The sequence below is a fragment of the Lepisma saccharinum genome, chromosome 13 (assembly GCF_977018435.1).
Source record: "Lepisma saccharinum chromosome 13, izLepSacc3.1, whole genome shotgun sequence".
NCBI lineage: Eukaryota > Metazoa > Arthropoda > Insecta > Zygentoma > Lepismatidae > Lepisma > Lepisma saccharinum.
Window position 1 is genome coordinate 38,377,356 of NC_139241.1, and position 26,932 is coordinate 38,404,287.

The 26,932-nt window shown below is 36.2% G+C and overlaps 1 protein-coding gene across 1 annotated transcript in view; it reads left to right on the forward strand.

Moving 5' to 3' along the window:
- LOC145997239 (uncharacterized) overlaps positions 1–26,932 on the forward strand; it is a 69,152-nt gene that overhangs the window by 33,240 nt on the left and 8,980 nt on the right. Inside the window, exons 2-4 of the mRNA XM_083134064.1 lie at positions 7,247–7,704; positions 9,801–9,905; positions 22,877–23,008. Coding sequence (XP_082990190.1) covers positions 7,252–7,704; positions 9,801–9,905; positions 22,877–23,008 — 690 coding nt within the window. The 5' untranslated portion in view covers positions 7,247–7,251. The remainder of the gene's footprint in view (positions 1–7,246; positions 7,705–9,800; positions 9,906–22,876; positions 23,009–26,932) is intronic.

Genomic DNA, 26,932 nt, shown 5'->3' on the forward strand with positions numbered 1-26,932 from the left:
AAAAAATTATCACTGAAGTATTTAACTTATAAACCAAACATATATTAATAACATTTAGTGATTCACGAAAGTCTGCAAATTTAACACTATTAGGTAATCTTTAACAATAAAACTTATTTTAATGTGAAAAGTGTAAATTCCAGAGGCGAGTTTAATCTGTTATAAAAAAGATAATTAATTAAATATAAAATATTAACATACGTTAATTTCAAGGACGTACACACATACATTTCTTACTTACCTTAAAATAACAAAAACGACTAATCTGCTCGATCCGCAACACAATAACTTACATAAAATGGCTTCTGGCAGCCCGAGACAGTTCGTTTTCTGCATAGTACACCAGAGTTGGCTGGGTACATTGATGTAGTGCCATTTCTTAACTTTCTTAAACATTAATATGATTTTCTTGAAGTGGGCCACCTTGAGAACTATGGCCATCTTTGGCTGACCTACCTTATTAGTCATCAACTCGCATATATTTATTTTAAAAATCCCGTCGGACCCCAATTCTTACATACCTGAAGAGTGTAAAGGTTGAGGTCTCGGGAAGGCATCCAAATGTGGCCCTCTCTTGAAGAGTCTCTTTCACTCTGGACTGCGCTTAGCAGACTCACAAGGCTCTGGCGTCTGAACGCTCCGCCACTTTAACCCTCTATGGGAATTGTATAGTGTCGTCCATGTGTTTTTGTCATAGTCCTTTCGTCCATTTTATCCTATTAACATACATCCTCAGCTTCGAGATAGCCAACGTGGCAGAAAAGCAAACTAAAATAAAAAAATCAATCCGCCTTTTCATACCTGAAATACAAAGCATTCCCTGACATTCGCTACGAGACTCGGCGGCAAGTGGCCCGGCATCAGCGCTTGTCTTTCCCGGTGAACGGGTCCGGAACAACCGCTTATATTGGGTTGGTGCGAATGAAATGTCCGGCCCAGGTGCGTCATTGCCAAAGGTAAAAAAAAATTAAAACTACAATACTTGGTTAATCAAAATAGTCGCCGTCTGCAGCCACACACTTTTGCCATCGCTCAGCCAACAATTGGATTCCATGGCGAAAGAAGTCTGGAGTCTGTGACGCAAAGATCTCCTAAACGGCATGTTGCACCGCCCGATCATCAGCGAAGGTCTTTCCTGTCAGGAAGTGATCGAGATGCCGGAAGGGATTGTAGTCAGTGGGAGAGAGGTCGGGAGAATATGCTGGATGAGGAAGGGTTTCATATTGCAACTCATGGAGAGCCTGCACCGTCCTTTACGCGACATGTGGCTGAGCATTGTCGTGCAACATGAGGACACCATGTCTGTGGACCATTGCTGGTTGCTTGCGGAGAAGTTTGCGGTGCATTTCATGGAGTTCATACATGTAACTATCTGTATTGATGGTTTCACCTCGCCTGAGAAAGACATGATGGATCACACACACCATAGACCACCATACCAAGAACAACACCTTCCGTGGGTGGAGAGGTGGTTTCGGAAACCGCCCTGGACGTTGATCACGATCCAACCATTGTCCTAATCGTTTACGATTGTCATAGAAGATCCATTTCTCATCTTAAGTGACAATCCGATGCAGGAAACCATCCCGGTTATTCCTTACACTCAGAGAACTGCGCACCTCCAGACGGCGCGAGTCTTGTTGGCCGGTGTCAAATCATGTGGTACCCATGAGTCCAACCTTTACACTTGACCGATCGCACGGAGCCGCCGAACGACAGTGGTATGGTGTATGCCTAACTCGTCTGCAATGGCACGAACATTTTTCCGAGGGTCCGCTTCCATGGTGTTCCTGAAGGAGCTCATCTGAACATGATGTTGGTCGATGGCCACGAGGCTCATTTTGCAATGCTGTGTCACCGGAACGAAATTTGACAAACCTGCGGCGAATGGTGCGTTCATTTACCATTCCTGGCCCAAATGCACTGTTAATGTTTTTGGCGGCTTGCCGAGCAGAATGTCCCAGTTTGAATTCGTAAAGAAAAATCACTCGCAATTGTGTGTTCTCTATGGTGCACTTTCAGACGACCCTGTTCAGCAAAACATTCCCTCCTGACTATCTGGGTGCTCCAGCCTGTTTGCTGGACGTATACAGAGTTTATGACGTTAGGCTCGTGACCTCAGTCAATCCCTGTGTTGTGTTGTTTAGGCGAGTTTCCCACCAGACGTCAAAGCGGACATTTCTTTCGCACCAACCCAATATTAAACTTCGTAAAAACGTTTAGAGTAACAGGGTCAATTCTGAATAAAAGTGGAAAGAAAAATGGGGAAATCTAAAAACTAAAGAATACAAAGACAATCCGCACGCTATCCGTGAGTTAAAAGAGAGTATTGTACGAAAAATCTGGAGAATTACAGTAGACAAACTTGCACGTGTAAATGCCAATTTCCTTCGGAGATGCCAGGAATGTGTTGCAGCAGAGGGACATCATTTTCAACACCTTCTGTAGTCAAAGTTAGTACACAATATGAAAACTGTAATTTTAATAGCCGACTCTAGCGACTGTCGCTGACCCGTTCACCGGGAAAGACAATCGCTGATGCCGGGCAGCTTTCCGCCGAGTCTCGTAGCGAATGTCAGGGAATGCTCTGTACATGACAATTAAAAGAAAGAATGAAACTTCCTCCTAAATACGTGTTCTTGTTTTGCCCTTAAGGCTTAAATGCAGGTGATTTAATATTGCGTCGTAATGAAATTATGCTAAATGTTTTTAAAGAAATAAAACCCTAATACTTGGCTCCTGTAAGATAAAGGTTAAGATCGTTTCATAGGTTTTGTTCTTAGAATTTTTAAATCATTAAGTTCTGATGATTCCTAACATAACAGCGCCTATTTTTACAGAGGAAAGTCGCAGATAAAAACTATACGGCTTACTCTATTGCTAAAAAAAAAGTTGGCAACATTGAAGAGAGAGAGAATGTATTACAACGTGGTATGGAGGTCAGCTGGAGAGGTAAACAAGTGTTGTGCAATTTCTGCGAGAACACAGGAAAAGGCAAAATCTATCCAATTAAGATTTTTTTTGTAACACTTCACATTACAAGAAAAAAACAAAAACAATGATATGAGATTGCTCAACTTAGATAATACGAATTAATATATAGAGCGTCTGAGAGCAATGGAGATAGGAGGGAGGAGTTGTGAAACTAACATGACACGCCCAAGTAGGTAAGCTGAGTTTCAAAATCGCTTGTTGTTGTTGTTCTTATAGATTAATTTAACGTCACTTTTCTATACTGTGAGTTAATAATGACGAGGAAGACAAGAGAATAGTATGAGTGGAGAGCATTGGCGGATTATCACCTACGATGGAGGTGTAGCTCATCTTTTACCTAATCTGCATTTTGTGCTTGTAATTGTGAATTTGCGTTTTCCTTACTTTACGTCTCTTTCCTGCCAGTTTTGACTAACTCCAGCACCTGGATGTTGAGTGATTCGCCATTCAGATTCAATATTTGACCTACCGCGGCGATGGAGATGATTTCGTCTCTCATTTTCATCAGATTTCTAGTCGTTATTGTCCAGGATGCCGGCAGATTTTTTTCTCAGGGGGGGGGGCAGTCGCAGAAACTTTTATTATTATTATTATGAATAATAATAATAATAATAATATTGCTATTATTACTGCTTTTGTTTTTATTGTTGTTGTTCTTTTTATTATTACTACATTATCACTACTACTACTTATGTTTTTTTTAAATTACTTACATTTGTAATTTTGATATACTGTTTATCTATGTAAAATTTGCATAACTCTATACTTAATATTAATTCATGAAGGACAAAGAGCTGTTTTGTAATCAGTGTAAAATAGACTGTAAGCTTAAATGTAACCCTATTTCAAATAATAATTATAAAAATAATAATAATAATAATTGTTGCTGTAACTTACGGCCTGTAAGTCACAGAAAACAATACTTTTTGTTATAAAATATTTCTACAATTTCACCATTGGATTTACATTAACTCTTTCCAGAAATTTCAGGGGGGCAAGTGCCCCCTGGCCCCCCCTGCGGGCACCCCTGGTTATCGTTCATTTATCTGCAACAATGTCACTATTCCTTGACTCCCACTACCCCCTACATATGGTAGCATCCGAAGAAAGGACGTCTCAAGCTTGAGACTTTTTTGTACGTTTGTCTCTCCTACTCAATGAAGATGAATGATGAATACGTGAAATTGATGAAGGGACACTCAGAAAGTGACACAAGCCAAGAATTGAACACAAAACCGTCGTTGGTGAGACTCTTAGGCCTAAAAAACTTGCTTGAATTTGTGGAGGACAGCGAGCGCTCCATGCAGTGAAGCAGTACACTGCTCTTCAAGTCCACTAAGCAGCAGAGTAGAAGTGAAGGAGCCGCTTGCAATGAGAGGTAAAAAACCACCTCCTGTACCTTCTGTCATCATTACAATGCCACACCCCACTCTGTTGCTCACGAGTCAGATGACGAGTCTCGCACGAACGAGACCGACGAAGCCTCCTGCATCTCTAACTCCTCCTTTTTCGCCCATCTTACAACGATACAACAATACAGCTCACCCTGAAATTCACGCGTGAACACGACGCTCTTCCACAAATATACAGAGAGTTGGAAAGGCCTGATTTAAAGAAGACAACTCAATACACTTGGTCACTGAGGTGGCTTTTTCTCAGTTGCCACAAGTTAGGCATAAATTGAAGCTTAATGTTTTGTAAGTTTCTGATGACCGCTCAAATTTAGACTTCAAAGTGGAGCGATCGCCTTCTTTAGACGACAGGGGCATCTCCTAGAAGATAAATGACATGATAAAATTACATAGGGTGTACCAGAAGTGTTAACGCAAACTGAAACGGTGAAATGTATACGATGGTAGAAGCAAATAAGTCTCAGTAAATTAACCGTTTGCGAAATAATTGCGAATTGAAGACTAAAATTGGTAAATGCTGTAAGTGCCACAATAATTCAAACACCGTTTTCCACGTTAAACTGTGAAATGTGGCATGCTTTATAATGCGGTAAACGTGAAATGTGGCTGGTAGCCCTCTAAGTAGTTCAAAGGGCGTGTAAAGAGGTCACTAGTGTGCACGTTCTTACGGGCTGATGTGCGGAACGATGCGATTTCCCAACAATTTTGCTTTTAGTACTTACAACGTTTACCACTTTTAGTCCTCAATTATAGTCACGATTCGGTACTGACTTGATTCTTTGTACACATCGTACGCTTGTCTCCTTGCGTACTCGAGGTTTTTCTTGTTTAAAACTGAACACTGCCGAACATGAAAGATACTGTACAGTACAATAGTCCTTGGTAATGAAGCAACAGTAATGTCTAGCGAGATAAACCTTTTAATTATGTTTTTGTTACTAAGTAGGACTGTTGCACTTCACACGTGAAAAGCATATGATGTGTACAAAGAATCAATTCAGTGGTAGGTTATAACCATACATTCGCAAACTATCTTGCAAACGGTTCGTTTGCGAGGGTGCGAAATCATTTAAGACTGGTGGGGGGGGAGAAAGATCTTAATCTGTAAACCCCCTCCCCACACAAACATACATATAAATTAGGCGATATACATATTTATAATATTATTAAAAGTAAAATTAATTACTAAATTAAAAATATATTAGTATTAATATTAATTACATATAAATAAAATAATTTGTTACTTTTATATACGAGTATAATAAACTAATTCCTTTACTAACTGGTTAAAGATGTTAATAAATTATGAAATACTAGTTGAAGTGGTTTTATTATGTTAAGATCTTATTTAGTTTTTGCTTTATGTTAATATAAATCAATTAGATTTCATAGTTGCATTCTTGTTTTACTTTTATTGTGCGAATTGATGTTGCTTTGTTAATGATCTCTTGAGAGAGAAAAAGCATTCATACTCACTACACTAATTTGTGTATATATTCAATATTATTCTTAGTACAGTATATTTGAAAGTAAAGGTAATTGTTTATATTTTGTTTGTTGTAACAAAAACTCCCCCCCCCGGAAAAATTTTGGTGCGGGGATTTTTGGGGCTAAGATTGTTGTTGGTGGGGGGAAATCCCCCCGTACCCCCAGGATTTCGCACCTTGTTTGCGACCCCATATTAACTGCAACTTTTTTGCTTCTACTATCGTGTACTTTTCACCATTTCAGTTTGTTCTATCACTTCTGGTTCACCCTGCATATTTAACAGAAAAAAAAATAAATCATTTCAACCACAGTAATTTTTAGTATTTATATTATAAAGGATTTAATCGCAAGTAAGATTGGTACAGATCATAGCAGCAACTCAATAACTTCAAATTGAAGCAGTGAAAAAATTAATTTCTTGTCCCTCACGGAAAAAAATCCCTGGAACGAATTAATGATAATGACGCTTTGTAGAACTCTCTAAATCGTAGCTGGGGATATGGCGTTAAATTGGCGACAAATTGCTTCTTTCTGATCGGCAACTGATCGTGTGATTTCTCAATGTAAACCTTGCTTTCGAACGTAACCACAAACGAAGATGTCGCAGACAGATAGATCTGACGATTGCGGTGGTTTCAAAATGTCGCATCTGCGGGAAATGACAATGCCTGGAAACATGCTTTTGGCAGTGCCATTGAAATCCTTGCTGTATGTGATGGTGTCTCATCCTGTTCAAGCCACACTCCGCGTAAAAGAATGCGTAGTTCTGCTGCAAGATAATTGCGCACATCGGAACGTAGCGATCTGAATTGACCATAACAGTACGACCGTCTTTCTTAAAATAAATAAATAAATGATTAAAATAATATGAAACCCCGAATTGTCATTGGGAGCTTGACATGTCGACGAACATGAAATGTCTGAACGTTTCCTGAGAATCCACTACAGATTTGTTATTTTAAAAAAATGTATCTACGGTAAACGCCCAATGTATAGCGTTATATTGCTCCATGGCAACTGAAATGGCAAGAGTATTAACATACACTCTGCAGCCTAAGTACTAGCGAACATAAAACAGTCAGATATTTTTGCCGCACCCTGTACGTGAAGTGGCGGCGATTAGGGTGGACGAGGGGGGGAGTTGCCCCCCAACTTTTTGCCACTTTTGCTCCAGCACTATGCTAATCGTTATGTTATGTTATGTACTTGCCCCCCCTCCAGTTTTGGAATCTTCCCCACCCAGTTTTGGAACCCAATCGCCGCCACTGTGTACGTGTGTAGGTCTTCCTTGCTCAATTTATAAAAACTATCTAAGAATGGAAAATAATTATATATGGATCTTTTCGTTTCAGGTACAATGCACAAAATTAGCCTATTATGTCTCCTCCTGGTGACCGTGGCGGCATTTCCAGCACCGGAGGAAGCCCCGCCTAAGATAGAAACGCCGAAACCGGAAGTAACGAAAGCAGACGCCGTCAAGCAAGAAACGACGACGAAAGCCGCCACAACGAACAAGCAGGTAGAGCCGAAGCTCGAACTGTCGAAAGTGACCGCCTCCATACAGGAAGTGACGACGAAGCCCACCACGAAGAAGCCAGGGACGACAACACCCCAGGCGGCCAAGGATCAGGTTACGCAGAAGGAACCTGAGAAGAAGCAGGAGGCGCCGAAGAAGACGCCACGCGAGGGACAGATCGTCGGAGAGTTCGTGGCGTCGTCAGGTTCCAGGCCGGCCACTCTGAACTCGCAAGCTTCCGAGCTCGAAGTGCTGTCACAACCCATACAGATTCTGAGGTCTTCTTCTGGTCAGGTAATACACACAGTTATCTACTACACACGCAGTGGCGTGTTTTAGTGGTCGGTTTAGAAAGGTTGAAGTAGAAAATCAAGGGTACGTTGTATCTCTATCGTTTTTCTCCTCCTCCCTCTTTCTTTCTCTTTCTCTGTCTTTCTTTGTCACTCTATTTCTTTTCTCTCGTTTTCTTTCTCTTTCTTTGTCACTCTCTTCTATTTCTTTTATCTTGTTTTCTTTCTCTGTCTTTCTTTGTCACTCTCTTCTATTTCTTTTCTCTCGCTTTCTTTCTCTTTCTTTGTCACTCTCTTCTATTTCTTTTCTCTCGTTTTCTTTCTCTTTCTCTGTTTTTCTTTGTCACTCTCTTCGATTTCCTTTCTCTCGCTTTCTTTCTCTGTCTTTCTTTGTCACTCTCTTCTTCCTCTTTTCTCTCGCTTTCTCTCTCTCTGTCTCTTTATTTTCTTTCTATTTTTTTAGGGCCTCCCCGATGGCGCAGCGGTAGCGTCGTCGCCTTGTAATCTAGGGGTCCCGGGTTCGATACCCGGTGGAGGCACAAGTGGTTCGGATCCCACTTTAAACTGTAGGTCCAGTCCGATTAGCCTTACTGTGCATAAAGTGGACATAAAACAACAAATCAATCAATCTTTCTCTTTTATCCCTCCTCTTTTCCCTTTCCTGTCTCTCCTCCTCTCTCTATTCTTCCCTTTCTCTCTGTTATTCTCTCTTTTGTTTCTCTTTTTTTCTGTATTTCTCTCTCTTTTTCCTTTTCTCTCTATTTTATTTTCCCTTTCTCTCTTTCCTGGTCTCCTCTGCTTCTTTCCCATTCCCTATCTCTTTTGGTTTCTTCTTCCATCTCTCTCTCTCTCTCTCTCTCTCTCTCTCTCTCTCTCTCTCTCACGACCTCTCTTTCTGTATTATCTCTCTTCTGTTTCTTTAGCCAAGCTCCGTGGCGGAGTGGTTAGCACAGCGATTAGCCAAAAGTGTCAGAAAAGCGAAGTAAAATAAGCTAAATCTCTCTCCGTCTCTCTCTCTCTCTCTCTCTCTCACTCTCTCTCTCTTACTCTTACAAAAATGCTACTGATGTTATGGTAAAGATGTTCTTTCTTTTGTCTATTAATTTTTATACCCACAGAAAAAAAATGGCTTCCACTCAGGACCAATTACACGCTCACCCATCACAAGCTCGCTTAAATTCTAGCAACATCCTACCCTCCCTTCTTTTTTTAAGGTAAGGTATCCTTACTTCACTGCAGGTAGACTGCCAAATGAATGAATTAATACGTTTCTTATGTGACAACCTCTACAACTCCCTTTCTCAAATCCTAATCAACCATAACTGCCCCACTACATAATCCTATAGGTCAGCCCTTCACTAGAACACGGGTAAAAGCAAACGACTACACCCAAGGATACATGAAAAAAGAAAGATACATCATTTCAATACACCATATGTAAACAGAAACCCCTCTCAGTTAACATTCCAGCTGCCCTAGATTCCACCCCATTTAACAGCAGGAATCTGAACGAATCGGAACAGCTCTTTCCATTTGCCTAATTAGAAAGAAATGCCAATGCAGAAACCCAGAAAAAATAATTGCTTCCACTTTTCATCTCATAATAAAGCATGCGAAAACTTCACTTATGTCCAAATCAAAGAGAAAATAACCACCCTCTTCAGACGTTCTAACCAGCCTTGGGAACCATTTCATATTTTATTAGAAAGGAGACAGACCTGATCACCCATTTCTTATGCCTTCAAAACTGCAGCAGCATTGTTGTTTATCACAGCAAATATTACTAAGTATTAGCTTTTGCTTGAAACTGACATTCTCAAACAAAAAGTCTGGAGCAACATGATGGATATTCCTAATTCATATATATGTTACTGTCATTATTTGTTTCCAGATATGTAAATTAACTAGCATGATTTATTTACTTCCTGCATTGATGTGTCTCATTTTCAAAAAGTGAATGTCAGGTATGTTAAAATATGTTACAATATGTAATCACATCCTAAATTATTTCTCATGGTAGATTTTATATGAACTTACATAAATAATATAATATTTAAGTCCTATTTCATAATTATAATGATCATGTTGTCAATGTTTCAGAGAAATCTGGGAAGAAGTAGTCGGCAAAATCAAAATGATGCAGCTTCCACCAGTATTCAAAGGACACTCAACCCAATACAGAGGATGCTGCAGAACATATTTCAGGTAAATCATTCAAGTTTTTTTATCAAGTTTTACAATTTAACAGTCACTAATTTGGTTTTCATTGTGGGGTAATTTGTTTAGAGATTAACAGACTTAAAATGGAAAGGAAGGTTAGTTTTGCTTGCACTATAATGTGTAAAATTGCGCAAATAATAACATATGTGTGCTCAGCTCTAAATACTTGGTGGCATCTAACTTATGTCTACAATAAAATACTGACTGCGAAATTACTTTATTATTTAAAAAATCACTATATTTAATATTATCCTTCAAACTATTTTTCCTTATATTTAAAAATTTAGTGATAGATAAGAAAAAATGGAGGTACTGGGTGTGTGTGGATACAATAGCAGGCAGGAGTGGCTCAATATAAAATTTTAACTCTTGCAAAGTAGATTTTTGCCCCCTATCCTAATTTCCACAATGTCACCCTCCCAACTACCTTCCTCAATAAGAAAAATGACCGTTTTATTGATGAAAAATTACAACCTTATTTTTTAAAATATACTAAGTGTTAATATTAATTAACACATTTAATGTGGGTGTGTATTTATTTAATACCTACATAACGATATCAAAATAACAGTAATCTCTCAGCTTATATTGCTACATGATTTTGCAATATACTTATTAGATTATGGAGCAGTAACTTCCACTAACTGTTGTCTACACAAATCCAACTCTCTTTAAAGCAAGTAGTCCCTGAAGCTGCCCCTGGTAACAGGAGAAGGCATCTTATGCCTCAAAAGTTCATTTTTTTTTCAAAACATTGTAGTTCAGATATATATCCTACCCAGTAAAAATACAAGGTTGATAATATTAAATATCTGCAATATTGTTCAAATAACAGGAACGTCCTCCCTCTTAAAAAATATACTGTACAATTAGTGGTATGTACACTGTATCCTATAGTTGAACCATATTATAACTTGAATCAAATTTATATTAGTTGCTTTCTCTTTGATAAGAGCATTTATTAGCCACACAAGTAATGTGAAATATTTTAGAATTTTGTCTTCACAATTTATTCATTTCTGTACTTCAAATTTCTAGGATGGTCGTCATTCATGTCCAACAATGTATTTCATTTGTGGCAAAAGAAGATAAATAAATAAATTACAATGCGTGGTTATTTTAATGGTGACTTATGAAACCGGTTCACGATCTCATTGATGATCTCCGAAACATACTTTAACCTATGGCCACTAACTACCAGTAGTTGCTTCTGTTGCCAGTAGCAATAACTACTTACTCACAATCTCCTCCTACCAATGGTCCCATGTTTGAATCCTGGCATGGACATGAGTTTTCCTCTGTGAGTGCCCCTGCAGAAATTTTATATAATCATCATTCATCATTGTCATGATCAGGCTAAAGAGGCAGAAGGCCAACATAAAATAGGAAAGAATATGGTACAAATTAGTAATTAGTAATACACAAACCTATAGCAAACAGACTAGAGTACATGGTAAAGAAATGCTTTGTTCTAACATGATAGCTTGTCGATATCATCTTCATATATTCCATAAGCTAGGTTATTGGTGAAAATAAGGTTTTACTTTTCTTAGCCTCCTGGCATGATACTGTATGCAAAATTAATATGTTTAATATTTTTCAACAAATATCATACTGAAGATAGGTCTGATATTTGTTGAATTGTCCAATATAGGAATTCCAGAACCAGAATTTCTGCAGATTCACAATAACTTTTACTATGAACAGGAACAGTACAACTTTTTAAAATTGGTTAAATTTATACACTGCAGTATGGGAATATAAAAAAAAATCCTCAAATCATAAGCAGCAGTGGTTCATAAACTGCTAAAAATCAGTGACGTGCGGTGACGTCGACACTTGGGGTAGCAGTCGGTGGCGTGCTCAAGGGGGGGGGGGGTTGGATCACACCCCTCCTCCCTTTAGGGCCAGTATTCCTACAAAAAAGAAGAATGTCAATAACAGGAAAAGATTGCAAAATTATGAATGAGTACTAGAAAAAAGTACACGTAACCCCACCCACATTCGAAAATAAAAAACTATTTGATTTGACTCTAAGCCAGAGATCCTGGGTTCGAATCTCGCCTTGGCCATGGGTATTCTTTGTGTGTGTCCCTTCATCAATTTTGTCGTACCAAAAGTGGCGGAAAAGCAAAGTAAAATAAACCAAATTGAGCAATTAATCAATGATTTGATTTCATTTTTGTTACTTAGCGTCGCTTTTTTGTCACATTTGCGAAGATGATACGATGAAATTGATAAAGGGACGAGCACAGGGAACGCCCATGCCCGGGTCGGGGTTCGAACCCGGAACTCCTGGTGTCGTAGCGCGCTGTGATAACCACTCTTCCACGCTTGGTTGATTTGGTGACAAGTAACAAACCACAACACACTTTTTTTGTAGTTTCTTCAATGATATTCATTTGACTTTTTGAGTTCTGAGATACATTTTTCATTCCAATTTATTTCATTATTCACTGCAACACATAGGACAAGAATGCGCACTCATCACGGGTTCGAATCTTGGCCTGGATTGTTCATATGAGGTCCCTTCACCAATTTCATCATATCATCACTCAATCCTCATTTTCGCGATAACCAAATGTGGCAGAAAAGCGAAGTAAAATAAACCAAACCAACAACAATATGAACACGCGTTCTCTTGCCCAAATAAATACATCCGTATTTATGACTGTTAGAGACCAAGAGTAGTATATTTAAATAAAACACTACTAAAACGAGAGTCAGAGAGCCTGAGCACATATTTGTAATTTAATCATTATATATTCCATATTTGAAAAAGAAAAAAGAAAGAAAGCATAACATTATTGTCTGCACATAACACGTTCCCATTTCATAAATAATAAAACTACATCCCATATTATACATACGCACGTATTGTACAACGTGTAAAAGGTTGTGTAAATACAGAGAACATAAGTACTGCAGAAAATTTTACCCTGTGTTCTTTATAGGATTTACAAAAAATTATGAGAAACAAATCCCCTATCTGTCCTATAGGAGATAGACTAGGGGACCTGAAAGCCTGGGCTTTCAACCATTGCAGCGGGGGGCGTGGGGGCAAGGGAAGTAGAGGTAGAAATCTTCCTTTTCCTTGGGCTGGCCGTTTCTACCTGGAAACTGGCCTGGCTGAAGAAGAGCGAGCTAGGGTATCCAGCCAGCTTTGCCCGTGGAGAACACCGATGACGAGAAGAGCGTGGAAAAAAAGGTGTTACATACGAGCTGTGGTGGCTTTAACAAGACAATAAATATTGTGATTTGAATATAATTCGAGATGTGAGATTGATTGATTTATCTCTGCTAGACTAGCTACTCCTCAGTGCACGTCACTGCAAAAAATAGTGAATATGTGATAAATGTGTGTTATTTGTGTTTCCTAAGTAACTATTATTTTAATTATTTTATATATAAATTATATTATTATTCGGACTGAGTTAATGCCGCTTTGAACCGATACCGATACTCTCACCAATACCCACTGATACCAATACTTGAAAATTGTAATAATTGATTGATTAAGTTTCTTTTACTTCGAGTTTTGTGTTCTTGGCTAATTTGCGAAGATGGGGATGAGTGATGAAATGATGAAATTGATGAATGGACATTCAAAAACAACCAAGCCTGAGCGGGATTCGAACCCGGTACCCTTGGCATCACAATGCGATGAAAATTGTAATAATTGTAATAATTAAAAGTTGTTCGAAACATTGATTTGATATTTGTTTGTAACTCTTTACTCCAATTATATGCATCAATTTACCAAGATTTTTGCTTTAAAATATTCAAGAATTATATCAGAATATTACACTACATGTTATGTTATCATAAAACTAGGTTTTTCACACAGAACTGGTGTAAAACAAAAATAAACTTGCAATTTTGCATAATTTCCATGAAAATTAAACTTCCCCAAAGTGTTGCACAGCATTTTTGCAGAGCTCATGAATTACTATTATTAATATTGCTATTATTTATTTATTTTTATTTATTTATTTATATATTATTTATTGTTATTTAATTACCGGTATCGGTAAATAAACTCCAACCGATACTTTCTGATACCAATACAATACCACTGGTATCGCCCGTATCGGTATACATGGAGATCAGTATAGGCTCGGCCCTAATTATTGTTGATCAGTTTGTACACATCAGCTTGTTGGGTCTCCCTGATGACATAGTGGTAATATCCTCACATTGTAATTACCCTGGTTCAATCCCTCAGTGGTGGCACATTGGACTGTGGTACAGATCCAACTTTAAACTATAGGTTTATAGTAGTATCCCTATTAGCCTAGAGCTGAACATGAAGTGATCTTAAAACAAACTTTGACATCTGTTTTATCTCAATATGTGATATATGATGATTAGGAAATTCTTGTCTAGGTATGAATCCTACAATGGGTCGCAAACAAGCTAAAGAGAGTGATTTTGATCCTCATTAACCTCTTTCACTTCATTCAACATATCATTCTTTAAATACACCAGTCTTGCTCAATTTATTTTTTACGCTTATTTGGCCTTATTACTTACAAAATAACATTATAACAATGCTTTTAGAATAGAGGGTATGGAAAAATAAATATACATTCAGAACGTTCCATTTTCACAACTTTATTAGAATATTACTAATATGTTTTATCCCATGCTTGCAATTTAAGTGCATTAATGTGGGGTCGATCTGATCAAGACATTGTGCACATCTCAAAATGCCTTTCAAATAATAACATGCACTGCTACCATGTTCACTTCATAAAATGCTAATTCATTTAGTGTTTATTACTCATTGTTCTTTCTCATTCTTTGGTAAACAGTAAAGAGATTTTGACTCATTTCTATATCTTTTAAAATATGTTAAGAATTCATTTTATGATCAAAAATTCACTTCAGTATATACTTTTCCATTTGATATAATTTGGCAACTTCAGTTTTTCCTTTGCTAGTATATATAAGAAAATATTACCTTTTGTTACAGTAATATTACTCTGAAAACATTATTCATTTTAAATTTCTTTTCATTCTTGTTCAATTCAGATAAAAAGCAAAGATTTTTCACAAAAGTGCCCAAATTTCTCTTCATTTATGGTAGTGTGATGCTCAAAGTAAAAACCTTTACTAGTCAAATTTATTTGTTTACATGTAGGCCCAGATTTACCAGTCATCCCCTGAGAGTAAAGCATAGGGCAGCATTACTGAAGAAGCATGCAAGACTGGAATATACCTAGTGACTATCCAGAAATAAGCAAGCAATGTTATGAGATAACACTGTACAATGATCTTTCAAAATTAAACATTGAAATTTCAGTGTAAAGTTGCTGGTTTCATTCGCACTTACTAAAAAGTATAATATATTCCACCTACTCTAGATATTTTAATTCTGTCTTCTGAACAATATAAAAAAAATATCATATTGAACTATATATGCTAACTACATATATAGGAGTAGAAAGTAAGTTACATTAATATTATAGTAAGTACATCACAAACATCGAGTAGAAAAAATAAAAATTGTTGAAATGTATTTAACACTAAGGACAATTGCATAAGGGATGGCATTCTTGCTCAAAGTGATCAATTTTCATACAATTCATGTAAATATTGTAAATATTAAGTAGTTTAGCTGGAATAAACCATCACAGAAGTAAAGTAGTAAGATATCTCATTAAAGAAGGCAATAAAAATGTACATTGGGAAAGGTTAATTTAACATCAACTGGCGAGTTTTAAACACATATTGAAATGAAGTCAGAAAATGTCATTGTATATTCATGCTTTAGGCAGTCTCCTCAGTGATTGAACATATCTTCCTACCAAGTGTTTCATGTTCAAATTTGGCTTGTTCCTTTGTGAGTGTCCTTTTATCAGCTTTTTCTCATCATTCATTCTCAACACTGCAATCATCCAAAGTGGCTAAATGTAACACTAAATATTAAATACCAAAAACATCAAATACTTGTTGAAAGTAATTTAAGGTTCGAGATATTAAACTGATAAAATTATTGGTATTTGAACAATCAGCTGCTGAGCCATTAAAAATGGCTAACACTATTAAAAATCAGATGCTGCCATGACTACTTTTCACTTGTCTAGGAGAGAGAAAATAATGATCAAATAATAAGAGTGGGTCTAACAGTACATAATACTAAGAAATCTAGAAAACATTCACTAGATTTGAGTCTGTGAATGTTGATATTCTTAAATGCTTCATTTCTGTTTTCTTTGGCATCCTACAAATGTATTAATATTGCTGTTCTTGTACAATTTTCTTATGAATATCTGAATAAGACATGACAACTGACAAGTGTTACTTACTGTGTGCGTATATGCATTGACGAATTTAGTGGGAGGGGTACAGGGCCAAAAATGTTTGAGCAATCCTTTACAAGATAGTAAAAGAATAAAACAAAGTTTACTAGAAATACATTAATCTGGACTAAATTTACTTTATTAGACACATCAATAAGTTGACACCGGAAATCAAACTCAGTGGTTTGATGGTAACAAGTCAATAACGTTAACTGATGGACACAAAGTGGAAGCATTCTGGATCAGATATTTCCATTGGTTTTGACAGTTTCGTCTGAGTCACACTACAATGTCAGGGGTCCGGGGTTCGAATCCTGGCCTGGGCATGGATGTTTGTGAGTATCTATTCATCAATTTCATCACTCATCCGCATCTTCGCAAATTTGACAAAAGTAGCACAAAAAGCGAAGTAAAATAAAGCAAATGAAAGCAATCCAAAGCAAAGTTTCATCTGAAGAAGTGAATTTTTAAGCTCCTTTCTGTAATTACATAGGTCAACAAAAAAAGTTATTGAGACCATTTTTACATCCAATAACTGATTTAGCATCTTCAAGATGTATGTATTACAGAGAAGACTGCCATTTTGCTGTATCACATCAGGTTTCTTAAAAATGACACTTAATACATGTTTGAACACTGTAATACATGTGAACCATACAAGCAACATATAATATACTAAAAAGTAATGAAATACACATTGCATTGTATTGTGTCCTTAGTATAGGTATAGATTAGTACATGCAAATCAAGTGCTATATTATAATACCTATTGTAAAATGTAAAGTCAAAGGAAAAGAAGCACGAAAACCACTAATGACCACGTATATGATCTGTCACTAGAACCGTTGTTGCTTGTATGAACACTGCACACTGTAACAGGATCATCATGTTTCAGTAACAAACAGTAGTGAGCCATCAATTCCAGCGTCTATGGTACTAACTTATCTTTTTCCATTTTCGGTGTACTTTACTTTATCTAATAGCTGCTCAAGATTGTCATTATGTCTCCTTCAGATGGACAAAATGGGACTGATGTTAGAATGTTACCATTATGTAGCAACACACCTTTTAAACTTGTTTTCTTGCTTGAATCAATGATGAGACTCCATTCATCCATGTTATACTCTTCTCCTAACTTCTTTATGAGGTTTCGAATGTCTATGCAATATACTAAAGAGCTTTCCTGGGTTAAATACTGTTCTAGTTCTTTCTCGCGATGTGTGTTAACTGTTACATATGTTCCTGGAGCAAGCAGGTTTTTCTTTCAGCCTTGAACCCAGAAGTTCTCCAGCATCCTTAGGGAGATTTAAATCTCTGACCAAATCATTGAGATCATTTTGTGTAAAAGGTTAAGGTTGGGGTGTCCCTTGCGTGTAGTGCCCAATCGGAATCTTCAGATGATTCGACTGGCGCACTAGTGTATGCAGGATTTTATTTTGGGATTGTAAAGGTGGATAGTGAATAATTGCTTTCAAGGGGGTGGCATTAACACAATATTTCGTAGATTAAAAATTTTCCACTCTCAATCTTAATGCCAATTTTAAAGCAAAACTGCATTTATTAACTCTCTTATTTCTCGAGTTCTCTTATTTAAAAATATTGATTTTCTCAAACTTTCGGAGGGGGCTGTAGGCTCTTCAGCCCCCCCCCCCCCCTGCATACCCCAGTGGACTAGCATAGAATTTGATTCAGATTGTAGTATCTCAAAGATCTTTCAAGTGTTCGGTACATGAACATCAGAGCCATGTGGTACAGTGGGATCCATGTGTATTACCGTGCAAATTGTCCATCAGCATGTTCGTGCACTTCATTTGACGAAAAAATATGCATAGAACTGTAATATGTTTACAGCATATTCTGTCCCCCTCAGAAAAAAGAACTACATCCGCTTATGAGGTCCAGGTATATTTATTAAGATAGTCCATGTTCCACATCTTACATATATCATTTTTGAAGTTAAAAAGCATGAATACAAAAAAGAGAGAAAATAACAGCATTTTTCTTATTTTATCTCACGTTCCTGTGTTGTCTGAGTAATTGTGACAATGACAGTCACTATTGATTAATTGTGCTAATGAGGATGAATGGTGAGTAGTTGAAAATGTATGCTGGGCTTAAACAGCCACCTGTAAAGCTGTAAGTCCAATAAAAATTTGTTGAGTTGTTGTTGAGTAGATGAAACTGATGAAGGGACAGTGTCCAAATTATCCAGGGGGATGCCAGGAATTTCCCCCTCACAAAAAAAATTATCCTGGCAAAATTTTTAAAAAATGGAATTGAAAGCATATAATATACCATATCTTAATTATGTAACAAACACAATATAAAAATCATTCCGTGTCCATTAATGGTCCAGTCATCAAATATTTCCCTGCCAAAAAGTATGCATCCTTGTAGATTATAAAGAGACAGACACCATTCTGAAACTGACCAACCTTATCAAGCCAAGAGAACAGCAGGCTGTTTTCCACTTAAGTATTCATGGCATACTGTTTAATCAATCATAAGCATATGCCTCCATGTGGACGTTATACATATTAGAGTGCTGCAATGAGCGTTTTTTACTCGAGCGGCAAATACTTCACACAGGCAATGCTAGATGGCAGACAGAATGGACAGTTTGAGCGAAAAATGCTCGAACTTGCAAAATACACTCAAACTCTTGAACCTTATTAGTACACGTATTTCCGTCATTTGTCTATGATAGTGGGTCCTCCAATACGGATCATGAAGTAAAAGACGAAGTGAAAATAAAAAGTAAGTGAACATAGTCATCATCTGCATGTTAGAATGCAGTTTCATATATCTTACCGAGATATGTGAAAATTAAACAGATGGTTATTAGCTGAAACTGCCTAGGCTGACATTTTATGTTTCTACGATTATTGTCACATTAAAATGATGTTTGATTGAATGTTACAATTGTAACAAAAAGTAAAGTGCTACCCTGTGCTTAGCACCACTGTATGAATGTTACAATTGTACATTTTATTATTTCACAGAATATGATTATCGTTTTTGATAAGTGAACAATGATGTATACGTATACTTGTTGCACTGTGATATATTTTTAATTGCTTAGGTAGGTCTGTCAGCATGTGTATCCATTTTACGTTTCGGTCTGTAGATATTGCATACTTTCATATATATTGTACTTGAGTTTTACATAATAATATACTGAATTATGATTTAGAATTGTAATTGAATGGAATGGATTCCTTCCATGTATGGATTTCAGGTTGACAGTGCTGCTTATTAGGCTCTGAAATACGGGACGTTGTCAATCATTGCACTAAGAGTGTGGTACGCTTGAGTGTAGCATGCTCGAGCTTGGGAGACTCAAACAAGTTTGAGCGAGCGAAAGTGATCCCATGCAACACTCTAATACATATGGTCCTAAGAGGCATTACTTTATTTGGGGTGGGCACACACATGATGTATAATACACCAATAATCTCAAAATTCACAATACACTTTTCCTAATAGTTGGAGTGTGTCCTCCACTAATGGCACCATTACATATGGTCAAAAAGGATAAGATTCATATCCCTGCTAGAAATTTCTACTGTTTACAGTGGATAAATTTTACTGTTTTCAAATGAAGACCACAGGAAAAGAATAGGATTTGTCCATTTTAGCCAAATTGAGATAAAGATGCTATCAAATAGCCTGTGAAGGGTCTTTCTAACTGGGAATTGTACAAAAGGTAGAACGTGCTTTTTCGATCCATTGCAAAGAGGTTTTTGTTGTGTATACAGAGAAAGAACATGCTCATAATAAGGAAATAACGTGCTCTTCTATAAAAACAAGAAATCAGACAAAGCACGTTATTTCCCTGTGGTCTTCATTGATTGATTGATTTGGTGATTTAAGTCCACTTTATGTACAGTAAGGCTAATTGGGACTGGACCTACAGGTTAAAGTGGGATCCGAACCACTATGTGCCTCCACCTGGTATTGAACCTGGGACCCATGATTACAAGGTGACGACGCTACCACTGCGCCATTGGGGAAGCCCCCTGTGGTTTTTAAATGCCTTCTACTGTGGTCTATGAAATGTACTGAAAACCAATTGTAGGTCTTCTGTACAGCACAGTGGACCTAATGTAAATAATACTGCATAATACTTGTTACAATATATTATAAAATCATTCATTGACTCCAGGAATAGATAGTTTAATTCTTGACACCACATTTTCAGTGATTTACAAGTGCATTGGAAAAACAGTACATGAACTGACTTTCTACTGTTTTTTAATGAATTCTACTCAAGTCAGATATATCTTAATTAAGAAATTAATATAACTCCTTCTTAAGAAATAACTCAATCTTAAAGCAGCTGGTAGTTTGAATACATGATCATGTCAGTTGTGTTATATTTTTTTTAGCATTGAATTTCCATGGTTATTATTATGTCTGTATAATGCAGAAATGAGCAATCTTTTGATCAACGTAGTTGAATGTGTTTGCTTGTTGATTTTTCAAGCATTGAGGGTCAAGACTTTGTTTAAACTATTTTTTTGCTGTTTTCGTGTGAATATAGGAAGAACAATATGTCAATGTATGTCTAAAACAGTATGTTTTTCAATTTTCTACAAGTGTGATAAAGACAATAAAGATACACACTTAAAAACGTGTTTACTATATTTGACTTTTTTGTTGTATAAAAGCATTCCTAAGTTGCAAATTCCACATGCTTTAATTTTAGTTATCTATACGATTTTCCATTGCATTTTCAGTTCTATGGATAAAAATTTTCATCGTTACTGATTGTTTTCACATGTGGCAATATACTGAACACAATAAAATATGTTAGTTGTAAAATTAAGTTACTGAAAATATTAAGAATACAGTTCAGCTACTTGAGACAGGAGACTACCAAAAACAGTAGAAAACATTAGCAGTACAGTTCAGCTACTGAAAACAGTATACACAGTTGAGCTAATAAAAACAGTAGAAAGCATTCGTGTAGCATAGTTTAGCCACTGAAAACAGTAGAAAACAATAGCAGTACAGTTCTCATTAACTGAAAACAGTAGACAGAATTTTCAGTAGGCATTATTGGCCCATAACTGCAGGAACATAATACATCTATTTTGTAATATTGTTTATTTGTGTTATTTAATATCATCAGTCTATCATCTTTAGGTTAATTGAGAATGAGAATGAATGATGATTTGATGAAATAGATGAAAGAACAAACACAATATCCCTACCCTGACAGAAACTCAGATGACCCCAGAATATTTTGCTGGTGTTATATTGGGTCAAACACTCAACTGCAGAATTTTCATTATTAAATGAAGAATTGGCATTAGAGAAACAGACAATATTTTAATCTCAAAACCATACTTGGTATAGAAACTAAGTGTCAGATATGAATATGTAATATTTACTATGATCAATTAGTAAGCTTGTACTGTAACTGCAGAATTCATACTACATATCCTCATCAAATATATTTTTTGGGCCTTTAACTGTATATTAGATAAACTCTACATGAATACATCTGTGACCATATTTAAGGGGAGGCTTCAATTTGTCCAAACCCATCCCATTAGTTTAGTAAATAATTTGCATTATTACTTTTAGAATAAGATAATCAAGAACATGAAAACTTGAAAGACACTGCAATGTTCAAAAGTGCTCTGAGAATTTTATGTATGAATCAGTATATGAGTAGATGGCCTACAAATATACACAGCAGACATAATTTATTGTAATTATAGTCAATATATAATGATCTTGTTGCCCAATTTATATTTGCACCCTGTGAAATTCAGTTTTTATTGTGACTTCAGTTTTGATTGTGTCATCAACTTCAGTTAGTTAATTTTCTTTACAGTGTAATTAATATATACACCTATATGTTGATACATTTGAGAAAAATCTAAAAATTCCAAAATAAAAGTACAAGAAATAAGTATTCAATAGAATAAAAAAATTGTTATGGACATTGTAATTAATATACATCATAATGTAATAATTTGATTCACAGTGTTTATATTATCATTTAACTCTAACATAATTAATAATTAGAATGAGACTAACATCATTAAAATTTAAGTATTTGGGATGACTAAAAATGGAACTCATCCTATTTTTTATGCATATGATGTGTGTGTATGGGTGTGTGTGTGTGTGTGTGTTTATGTGGCCATAAATATAATACATATTGTTTAACCTGATTACTTACTATATGATGTTTTGTACAGGCAAGCAAAGTAATAAGACACCAATATTATCTATACACCATAATATTATAAGGTATGACAGATGTTAAACTCTGAAAAATCATTAATAGACTTTTCTTCAAATGCATGCACCTGCTAGAGAGATATTTTTTATGTGGTCAAATTATGATTACGAAGATCGTCCCATCAGGTTTCTGTGCAACATACACTGTGAGCAATTCTGGATACGATTTAGTGAGATCCCAATGTTTTGCTGTTTACCTGGCATTTTGACATTTTTTGGTAACAGAACTACAGGAAATTCATAAAAATTGGGAGGTAAAACTAATGAAACGATGATATAGTAAGTAAGTATTTGGCAATGGGCATAAATCCAGATGCAAAGGGACTAGGAAACCATAAACACATTAACCAGTACACAGAATATTACATTGACATGTCTCTTCTGTAATTTCAGCCACAACCTGTTGTTGATACTATCAGGGAAGAAGATAAATATGGAAACACTGGCCAAAACTTTGACAGAATTGGAAGAGGTATTGTGAGTGGAACAGAAGCACTTTCAAGAGTACTCAACTCAGTCATTGATGTAAGTTTTATGATTTGATTTCGATTGATTTGTTGTTTTTTAAGTCCACTTTATGCACGGAAAGGCTAATCGGGACTGGACCTACAGTTTAAATTGGGATCCGAACCACTATGTACCTCCACTGGGTATCGAACCCGGGACCCCTTGATTACAAGGCAAGGATGCTACCACTGCGCCATCGAGGAGGCAAGGTAAGTTTTATGATCATTAGCTTGATTTGCAGTTGCAAGGATTGGGTTCCAAAACTGGGAGGCCAAGGACAGTTTACTTTCCCATGGTACATAAGGTTTAGCATAGTGCGAAGGTAAAAGTGGCAAAAAATGGGGGGGGGCAACTGTCCCTCCTAATTACCGCCTTTGTTGAACTATATAATTAAAATAGTGATATCTGCGTTTATTTCTTGGTGATTAATGTAATATGTAATTATGATGAAACACTCCAATATATGTGTGTGGGCGGAAATTTTGCAAAAATAAGGTAATTATGACTGGATGTATAATTTAAATGCAGAATGTATACTCAATGGCAATCAAATGGCTACTCTAATAGTAGCCTTACCACCAGCAATGTCGTCACTTAATCAGGGAATCCTGGGCTCGAATTAAAGTGGGGTTATTTTAGTGGTTCAGATCAGTGATCAAAACTTGGAAAATGCTGTCCCCCTGTTAATGAAATGCTCATAAAGCATTCCCCACCTAGAATAATTTATTCAGGTATCCCTGTCACCTGTCCTGTACCATGGCCATGTAGCATTGGGTTTTGGGCTCAGGGTTTGTGCACTGGTTTGAGTATCTTGGGAGGAAGCATAACAGTTCTTCTACTGAGCTTTTGGCCAATGTATGGGTCCAATGGCCACCCGCCATCATGAGGAAATTGTGGAGCTACGAATGAGCAACATAACTTCGTCATGAAAACCTACAAAAACGACTGGGGGTTTGTTGTGCTGACCACACATCACCCTTTAACTGATTTGATGATTGCTCACCTCTACTGAGGCATGTGGGAGTGAGGTGAGCAGTCAATAAGTAGGCATTCTGTATAATGTTTGGTAACAATATTCTGCAAAGCCAAGAGTTAAAATTTTGAACAGGAAATAACCCAACTCTCAAAATGCTTAATATAATCCAACTCGATGGGCAGGAAGATGATGTTTGGAAGTTTTTCTTATATTAAAATGCAAGAAATCAGATGAAAGAAGTGAGGCTTTGTCCTTAAGGGGAAAATTGAATCTCTCAGTTTCATTTTATTATTGACTGTTCAGTGTAAAGTCTTGGTGCAGATAAGTCATTACAAACAGAATATCTTGAAATTATAACTGCATATGATCTCTTATGGAACACTCTCTTAGAAATGACTCAGCTTCGGGGTCATTTTAATTTCTTCTTTAAGTGATGAAGATATGTGGCAAGTGTTGGATTTCAATTGAATTCTCTGACAAAAGAATCAAAAATAAAGAAGCACTTTGCCAACCAAGAGAGATGGTTCAAAATACCAATATTTTACCCAACGATAGATGCAATTTGCTCAGAACTGAATAATAACTTTAAAGCTATGAGAGAAATTGTAGAGACATAGAAAGTGATACATGCTTCTTCTTTTGAAGATCTGTAGACACTGAATGTGCAGAAGAATAAATCTCCTTGTGATGCAACATAGTCATTGACTTCCAATTAACATAATGTGTGCACAGCTTGTTTCATGTATCTTACTGTCCCTTTCACAGTAGCAAAGGCAGAGATATTTTTCTAAATTGAAAATTATTAAAACTTATTTGCACATTTCAATGCTATGAATCAGGAATGCCATAGTGGTCTGGCTTTACTTTCAATTGAAAAATAAAAATTTTAACAAAGTAATCAATGCTCTTGCAGACAAAAATCAAGGACATAATTTAAGTCTTTAGTCTAGCATTGTAAGAAATAATCAACTAATCAATACTGTAAGCATTGTAATTAATCATTAATTTTAATTTGTTAATGAGTAAATAATGTTTTGTATTTCACAGTATCTGTTTCATTAGCTACTTTGTACAAGATTCTTATTATTCATCTCTAGCATTTATGAAAACAAATAAACACATTTTAATGATAGTAAAGATAATTATATTTTGATTACTACCACACATGTTAAAATTATGCATTTTTTTAATTCGTAGAACCAGCCAATAGAAGTAATTGGGACTCCTACTTGAGTAGTCATCCCCAAGGCCCCCATGTGTCTCGCTACACCCCTGCTGTTGCGCCACATGGTTTTTTATCCCCAGCACCTATGTGATCCATGTTGATCTTACAAGCAAAATCTCCACATATTCCCAAACTTGACAAAACATCCTCCAAGCTACGAATTTCCACTTTGAGTACTAGTTCAGATAACAGATTAATTGCTCTTCCAGTCATGGGCAGACACAGAGTTATGGTAATGTGAGTGTGAATTGGGTACCATTTAGTGTAGTGTGCAAAACACATACATGTATGTATACATGAATGTAAGCTGCACACGTACATGGATACATGTACACATAGTTTATGAATATTAATTAAAGAACTATTTGAAAAGCTATAAAAATATGACACAGTACATTTTCGTAATGTAACGTGGAAAGAACACTGAAAGTTCATAAAGACATTATTCTGGTAAATGAAAGCATTGATTTGAATCCTTCATGAAGTACAAAAATAAAAATCAAGTAAGGTTTCAAAACTGACAGAAATGCAGTCAATAAAACATACACAAACTTATGGAACGTGTTTGTTGGAAGAACTACTGTTGAAAAATTATGACTCGAAGCTCCCCCCTCCCACCTTTTTTTGCTTCTTCTTTTATAGTTAAAGTAGAGGAATTGCATCTGCCAAAAGGGCTCCCTGATGGCATCATAGTAAGGTCGTTTAGGAGGTCCCCATGTTTGATACTTCGTAGAGGCACATTACACAGTGGTTCATACCTCACTTTAATTGTTAGGTCTAGTCCTGATTAGCCTATCTGTGCATAAAGTGGACTTAAAAGAAAGATTCTTACAAATATAGAATCTGCCTAAGAGTTCTGGTTCAGTCCAGTACAGTCCAGTCATGAAGTGGATTTAAATTGAACATTGACAAATGTGATACTTTACTACAGTCATGGTCTCTCATGGACTCACTAAATATAAATTATAATATTGTTCTACATAGATTTATATGGTATACCATAGTTAACTTGTAATAGCCAAACTAAGAATATCTTGCAATTGTCTGTTATAAATGTGGCAGTCGTTTTATAAATTTTGATTTATGCATAAGTAATGTTTATGTAGTATACTCACAGGCACACTTATGTTATAATGAGCTTATTGACTTTCAGAGGGTTTGTTCAAGCCCAGATGTATCTTTGACTTTTGTAATATTTTAATGGTATGAATATGTATCGAGAGATACAATTTTGTGGCATTTAGGCAATATCTAAAAGTTCAGCAAACATTTATCCTGGAGAAAGCAATATAACTACCATTAACCAGTTAATACAGAAAAAATATATAATGCAGTTAGATTTGTGTACTTAATTTTAATATCAATTTCTCTTTCTGTCCTTCTTTGTCCTCATTTCTCTCTTTTAACTCTCCTATAGCCACGTCTGGACTGGACTACATGAAAATCATGGGATAAATATAGGGTTTCTTTTGTTTCCTGATTATTTTATCCACTTGGTGCTCATATTCCCTTCGTTTATATTTATTTTCTGCTTCAGATTATATTTCAAGATTTGCATACCCATTCTACTTTATACCTTATCTTCTTTCATCATATTGGATATAATATAATATTCCACTCTATGACCAATTATGAGAACATAATTTTCTGACTAGCATCTACAGTCTTCCTTCTTAGATGCCAATCCAATGTGCTTTCCTTCTCTGTATAATAGTCCCTTCTGTTTCTAGAAAAAACTCCC